Source organism: Monodon monoceros, unplaced genomic scaffold, assembly GCF_005190385.1.
Source record: "Monodon monoceros isolate NGI ecotype Baffin Bay Population unplaced genomic scaffold, NGI_Narwhal_1 Super_Scaffold_6, whole genome shotgun sequence".
NCBI lineage: Eukaryota > Metazoa > Chordata > Mammalia > Artiodactyla > Monodontidae > Monodon > Monodon monoceros.
The window spans coordinates 16,672,886-16,680,496 of NW_021703783.1; the positions used below are offsets into that span (position 1 = coordinate 16,672,886).

At 38.5% G+C, this 7,611-nt stretch overlaps 1 protein-coding gene across 1 annotated transcript in view; it reads right to left on the reverse strand.

Annotated features, from left to right (window-relative positions):
* GYS2 (glycogen synthase 2) overlaps nucleotides 1–6,842 on the reverse strand; it is a 59,720-nt gene extending 52,878 nt beyond the window's left edge. Inside the window, exon 1 of the mRNA XM_029205631.1 lies at nucleotides 6,583–6,842. Within this exon, the coding sequence (XP_029061464.1) occupies nucleotides 6,583–6,700 (118 nt within the window). The 5' untranslated portion in view covers nucleotides 6,701–6,842. The remainder of the gene's footprint in view (nucleotides 1–6,582) is intronic.
* Between the last annotated feature and the right edge of the window lie 769 nt (nucleotides 6,843–7,611).

Here is a 7,611-nt window from a genome sequence, read left to right on the forward strand (position 1 = left end):
ACAGGAAGGGCTTAGTCATGGCAATCTGGATGAAAGGGAAGTGGAGAGACAGTGCTCATCTTGAACGTATGTGTGTGATAAGCATGGTTCTTACAGAGACTGTGTGTTTCATGTGGTGTGGTTCAGGATGCTTTTGACATGACATGGCCACTGCATATCCACACCAGGCAAAGAAACCCCAACCTCTAATTACAGCGTTGTAGTAACTTTGATCCATGTATTATTTTTCTCTTTCTTCTTCTGCATTTAAAAATAGAAACATGCAATTGCTCAAAGTGAGAGCTAGCGTGAAAATGAATGTCCCCATTTTATGAATAAACTTTATAAGAGATAACAATAAGGTAACAGTGTTAATAGATGCTAAGCACAGTTCTAAGTGATTTACAGTTGGTGTTTCTTTTAGTTTTCACAACACTATTAAGGAAGATGCTATTATTACATTTATTTTTAGATGGGGAAACTGAGACACAGAGAGGCTATGAGATGGATCTAATATTACAAAGGTAATGATGGAGTTGGGATTACAATCCAGGCAGTCTGACTCCAGAGCCCACAAGATTTAGATAGCAGGACTGTAAGTATAATTGTCCCTTGGTACCCACAGCAGGTTGGTTTGGGGACACCACTCCCCAACCACCACTGTGGATACCAAAATCCAAGGATGCTCAAGTCCCTTATATAAAATGGCATAGTATTTGCATATAACCTATGCCTATCCTCCTATATACTTTAAATCGTCTCTAGGTTACTTATAACACCTAACACAATGTAAATGGAGGTGTAACTAGTTTGCTGGTACGTGGTAAATTCAAGGTTTGCTTTTTGGAACTTTCTGGAATTTTATTTCGACTATTTTTGATGCAGAGTTGGTTGAATCCACAGATGTGGAACCGTGGATACAGACGGCCGACTGTAACTCTATTGAACAACATACTGATGAATCTTTGAAAATGGTGGTGGGAGGGGCAGAGGGAGAAAGTGAGCAGTATCACACATCTTTAAGTCTTGGGGAGGGTGGAATCCTTTCTACTCTGCTCTCAAGAAAGGCCATTTGGAAAACAGCACTTAGGGGAAATAGCATTTTTATTTTGGCTCTAAACATTCTGGGTTAATAAAAAGGAACCCAAGGTTAAGGGAACTTTAGAGCAGTGGTTCTCACATCAATCACAGGGACCTTTGGAAATCTGATGAAATCATTCAGTCCTTTTCTCTGACAAAGCACGTACACGTAGGAGCACACAATATTCACATACGATTCTGGAAGGTTTGCAAACTCCTGGAAGTTCACTTTCATCAAGGTCTCCACCTTTAGAACTCCTGCCTCAGATTGCAGTAGTGGACTCGATCGTAATCAGTTTCTACCACATCTTTCTGACTGTAGTTTTCTGAATTATTCCATGTGCCTTTTGTACCATGTAACCCAGAACTACGGTGTCCAGTTTGAGGAGGGAGCAGGGAGAAATATTATGTCAGGCAATAAGCTGGTGTGGACAAAGAATGTCACCTGCCATTTCAGTAAACAAAGGATGTTTTGTGCATGAAGTCATCAGCCACCGCACCTGCCCCATGGTACACCCCGAGGGGAATTCAGGATGGAGAAAAACAGGATACTGGCCCTAGATAGTTAAGAAGCATATCAAAGGAATGATTTCAATCATTGAAATCAATGATTTCAATGATTTCTGCAAGCCCAGACTCTTGCATCTTTCCAAACATAGAAAATACTTAAAGTCATTAACTTGAGATGTCTGCCTTTGTAATTAGCAGTAACCTTTTGATGTCTGACTACATGTTCTTTTTTTTTTTTTTTTTTTTTAAGCACAAGTTGCTATATATCCTGGCTCTCGCCTTACCTCTTTGGAACAGTCCCTCAGAGTGAACTGAGAGGCTGTAGTCCTCAGAAAGCCTGCTGAATAAACACAGTTCTCAGCTTTTAGGTTGTGCAATCTTTTTTTCAGTTGACACTGGCTTGGTGCTAAAACAAATTGTTTTTAGTCAACTTTTAGAGGAAAGCATCCATTTAGTGACTAAATTTCAGAAGTGTTCACATTTCTTAGATTAGCATACGTTATTTTTGACAACATTCATTAAACTCTTTTTAATGACCCTAAATATCCTCAACATGGTCATTGGTCCACAATCTACAATGATTTGGGCAAGTTTGTATAGAAGAAATGATTGTAGCAAAGAAGTTGAAAGTAAAGCTTATCTCCAATATTGGGGCAAAACTCTCCATCCTAGACCATGGCACAGTTACTTTCCTGCTAGCCCGTCCCGCAACTAGTAATAGTGCTTTTTGTGGTGTATATATACAATGGAATGCTACTCAACCATGAAAAAAGAATGAAATTTTGCCATTTGCAGCAACATGGATGGACTTGGAAGGCATTATGTTAAGTGAAATTCGTCAGAGAGAGAAAGATAAATCCTGTTTGATATCACTTATGTGTGGAATCTAAAAGATACAGCAAACTAGTGAATAAAACCAAAAAGAAGCAGACTCACAGACATAGAGAACAAATTAGTGGTTATCAGTGGGGAGATGGAAGGGGGGAGGAGCAATGTAGGGGTCGGGGGAAAAAGTTATTACGGGATTATATGAAATCATGTGTGTGAAAGTTGCAAACTGTAAAGCACTATAGAATTTAAAGAATTTTTCATTCAGTTAAAAAAAATTTAAAAAAACCACATCTGACTCCTTAACACTTTCCATTATCTAGAACTTCAATGGCTTCTCATCCTTCGTGGATTGGAAATGTAACTCCTTAAGGCTCTTAACTCACCATACACTCCACAGTCCAGCCCTTGCTGGTCTCTCTTGTCTCCTCTCATGCTCCACTCCTTTTCCACATCTGAGTTTCCCTCAGATCATTGAACAGAGTATACTTCCTCACCTCTGCACCTTGGCATGTACAGTTCCCACGCATAGAACTCTGTCCCCTCTTTATCACCACCTCATCTCTACCCAACAGCTATTCATCTTTCAGGTGTCAGCTCAAATGTCTTTTCGTCAAAGGTTCTTCCCAAGCCTCCAACTAGGTAAAAACCTCCCCCATCCACACCAAATTACAGGCAGGCCTCAGAGGTAATTGTAGGCTGTGCTCCAGATCACCCCAATAGAGCGAGTATTGCAATAAAGAGAATCATGAATTTTTTGGTTTCCCTGTGCCTATAAAGGGTATGTTTACACTATACCACAGTCTGTTAAGAGTGCAATAGCATTTGTCTAAAAAAAATAATGTACATACCTTTATTTAAAAATACCTTATTGCTAAAAACGTCTGCCCATCATCCGAGCCTTCAGCAAGTTGTAATCTTTTTGCAGTAGTAACATCAAAGATCACTGATCACCATAACAATACATTAATAATGAAAAAGTTTGATATATTGTGAGGATTATTAGACTGTGACACAGAGACGCGAAGTTTGATGCAGGGGTGCCACAAACCTTCAATTTGTAAGAAAAATGCAACATTGGCTAAGTACAATAAGGCGAAACAGTAAAATGCAACATTGGCTAAGTACAACAAAGAGAAACAGTAAAATGCAACATTGGCTAAGTACAATAAAGTGAAACAGTAAAATGAGGTCTGCCTTTATAGCCCTAGAGCACCTTGTTCTCACTCTTACACTCATTATATTTGACTACAATTGCATGTTCAATGTCCATCTTCCTACAAGTTCATAAATTCTGGAAGATTGGGAATCGATTCTGTATTGTCAAATTCTAAGCCCCTTGTTTTCCAGTGTCTGATACCCAGTAGACACTTGATGAATCTTTACTGAATAAGAGCAATAAATTTCAAGGTTAATGTGAACAAGTAGAAAAGGTTATTTTGACGTCTGAGCATTAACACCCAATAATTTAACTATGACTCTCTTGTTTGTTATATTTTACACATTTCCATTGTTCATGGGCAAAATTCCGGCAGTAAGGAATTTTTTTCCCCTAAGAAATCTTTTGTCTTCTTGGTTATGAATACACTTTCTTGTTTCCACAAAACATTGTAAGATGGCTGGAGCATACTACATTCATTTTATCATGAAGAAACTGATATTCAGACAGTTTAAGGGATTTTTTTTCTAAGTCTAAGAAAACCCCGACCTTTTTGACTAAAGTCCTGTGCCCTTTCACCTACAGGGCACTTCCTTAGAAACTGGACATTTTAATTTTTAATGCTTGTGTGGTAATAAAAAAGAGAAGTGGACCCGGAGGAGACCTAAATGCTAGTCCCAACTCTGCCATTTGCTTGATCATTTAATGCCTTGTAGGCATCCTTTTCATCTATGAAGTGGGGGAGTTGGAGTCATGATCTCAGAGATGCCTCCTATCACTGCTATGAACTGCAGGGAAGTAAAAGTTCAAAGTAAATTTTTTCAAAGAAACTGTAGTGTCAATGTCTTGTCAGGGATGGACACAATAATTGTCCATTTATATAAAAATATGACCATGGGGGCTTCCCTGGTGGCGCAGTGGTTGAGAGTCCACCTGCCGATGCAGGGGACACGGGTTCATGCCCCGGTCCGGGAAGATCCCACATGCCATGGAGCGGCTGGGCCTGTGAGCCATGGCCGCTGGGCCTGCACGTCCGGAGCCTGTGCTCCGCAACGGGAGAGGCCACAACAGTGAGAGGCCCGCGTACTGCAAAAAAAAAAAAAAAAAAAAAATATATATATATATATATATATATATATATAACCATGATAAATATTAAAGGTATGTTGGAAATGATATCAGTTTGGGTAAATCACTCTGTGGGTCCCATCTTGACAAGAAAATTCCCTTCCTCTTGCATGGGAAATGAAAGAAAATAAGTATCGAAGGCAACTTCGAGGTTGAAAAATAAATGTATTCATTCCTTCATGCAAAAGACAAAACCCATTGAGCATTTTCTATGCGCCAGGCACTGTTCTAGGCCCTGAGAGCTGCATGCATATAGTCAGGATACAAGATCTGTGGGATAAACAGTTTCACCGTTGTGTACCCAGCACCGGGAGACAATGCCCCAGCAATGTTTGCTAGAAGGAAGGAGAGAGGCTCTGCTCAGGAGAACCCACACAGAGGTCTTCTGAACTGATTCTTGGCGCAAAAGAGTACCCCCCCAGTTTTTTCCACCAATAAGCAATATCCTTGAGTTCCTGCTTACTCTGCAGAAAACAACCTCTATTTCGAGTCACAGTCTGGGATTTATATGTAGTAGAGATGGCTCTGTTCCCAGGAGCTTTGGGCATATTTAAAAACCTTGGACTGGAAAATGAACAGTAGGAACAGCTATTGTAATAATACTTCACGCTTCCAAATTAAGGTTTCTGTCTCCTTTCCTTCTTCCTCACTAAACTACAAAGAGGAAGATTGTGATTTGTTCTCTGACATTCATTCCATGCATTTCTAAATAAGAAGAATTCATTTTTAATTTTTAGTTTATGATTTTATGAATTTTATGAATGCATACACATGAGAGCTTTGAGCATAAGGTAAAATTCAGATTCTAAATACAATTTCTCTGATTTTGAGGTTTTGCTGGCTCTGATTAGCTAAAAGGAAGAAGCAATGTATCACATTCATGTTTATTTCAGATCCTTTAGACTACTGCAATAAACATGTCATAAAAAATAAAAACAAAAAAATAAATTTCAAAAAAATGAACATGTAATAGATCACATCACATGTTATCATGTCAGCTCCTTTAAATTCCACAAGTTATCACTGCCTTACCCATCAATCTTTTGGCCTGGTTTTTCATGACCTTGAAGAGCTCAACCTTCAGAACGGTTCCTTTTTCTTTACCAATATTCCTTCAGTATTAGTGGTAATAGTCTTGACACTTTTAAACTAGACAATATCAATCCACGAGGAATTGTTTTTTAATAATTTTACAGATACCTTTATCATAAAAATCATTTAGGTCACAGTTCTCTGCCTTGCCATCTCCAATCCAGCGTAAGTGATACTATACCTTATTAGGAAATTGTTTTAGATTTGGCAATTTGATTTCCTTTCTTATTTTATAATTTCTATGTTTATATAGTATTGAAGAAAAAATTACATGCATTCTTCTTAATAGGAGCTCAATATTATGCCTTCTGAACTGGTTCTAAGTTAAAACTTTAATTCCAAGCTAATCTTGAATTATTAGAAATGTTGTTAAATATTTCATATAATCACTAACGGAGTGTGGGGTTAAAGTTTCTAATTGGTCAGGCACAGTTCTTCCTAAAATAAAGTACAAAAGTGTGCTTTTCTTTGCTGAGAAAAATCATAAGACCAGAAAGGTAAATATTAACTCTATATTCCTGTCTTGTCATAACACGGATTTCAAATTTTAATTTAAATGCACATTCTCTGGCCATGACTAATATTTTCAATTTTCTCTTCCTTCCACACATACACCAGTTTAAGGTTTCATGGCCTTTCATTTCAACCTTGTCGAAATAGACAAGGTTACACGTGATCTAAACACACTCGGTTTGAATACTTTCCTCACTCACAGGCAATTCATTCTTACTAGAGAGCATTCTGTGAAATCCTAATCTACATTCTTCAGCAATCTGTCAAATAACCGCCTCAGGGGCAGTACAAACCTTTATTGGTCACTTCCCAAGCGACTTCAAAGAGCAGTAAATCCTCCACAGGGAGTCCGGCTTCCCACCGGGGAAGCCCACCCAGGGATGTCACAGATAGGGATCGGCCTCGGAGCATTCTTCCTTCAGTTCCCTGGCACTTTTGAATCCCTCTTTCAATGAACTGTAATCCTAGGAGCAGTGCACGTTAGGGACTCAGAGGTTCAGAGCTGGTAGATCACAGGCTTTGGTAGCTTCTCATAGGAATAAACCAGCAGAAAGAAATCTCATGGCCTTCCCAGAGAATTTCCAATGGAAGGCAGAATTCTCGGCTCCTTTTACAGTCTTTCTGGGAAGGTCCAGTGAGGACACTATCTCCGATCAATATGTACCCAAACAACCCAGAGGAATCACAAGTAAAACCCTCCAGTTTGGAGCTTAGGTAAGCACCCCCTGGGATAATGGAATCTTCACAGGCTGATCATGACGTGAGTCCGGACATTTAGCCCTTGTCCTCTTGACCAAACTCCTAGACTCACACAGTCACCAGTACTTATTTCATCACCTCCAAAGTGATCCAGGAGTAGCAGTTCCCCTTATAAATTTTGCAGACCGTTGTACATTACATGTAGAATTGACTGGGATGTATTTCTAAGCTCTAAATCCCTTTAGATTTCCTAAGTAAGTATTATTTTTTCTCTTGATTCCCATTTCTAGATCACTAAGAAAAATTATTTCTACTTATTTTATTCTACGTTGACAAATCTAATTTTGATGATAGGCATCGATCTTGGTTCCCCTTTCCTTAATTACTTTTCTTAAAAATTTCCCTATGAAAATGCCAGGATGTCTTTGAGTATAACATACAAAGAACGTAATTTTGACTGACCCATTATCATCAGACCATCATTTTAATGAGGTTGTAGAAATTAATTTTAGTCATATTTGTATAATTACCTCAAATATTATCAAATTGATAAAAAATAATTCAATGGATGTAAAAGTGTTCAAAAATGGGAAGAAAATTGCAAAAGACATGAGGTTCTGAAA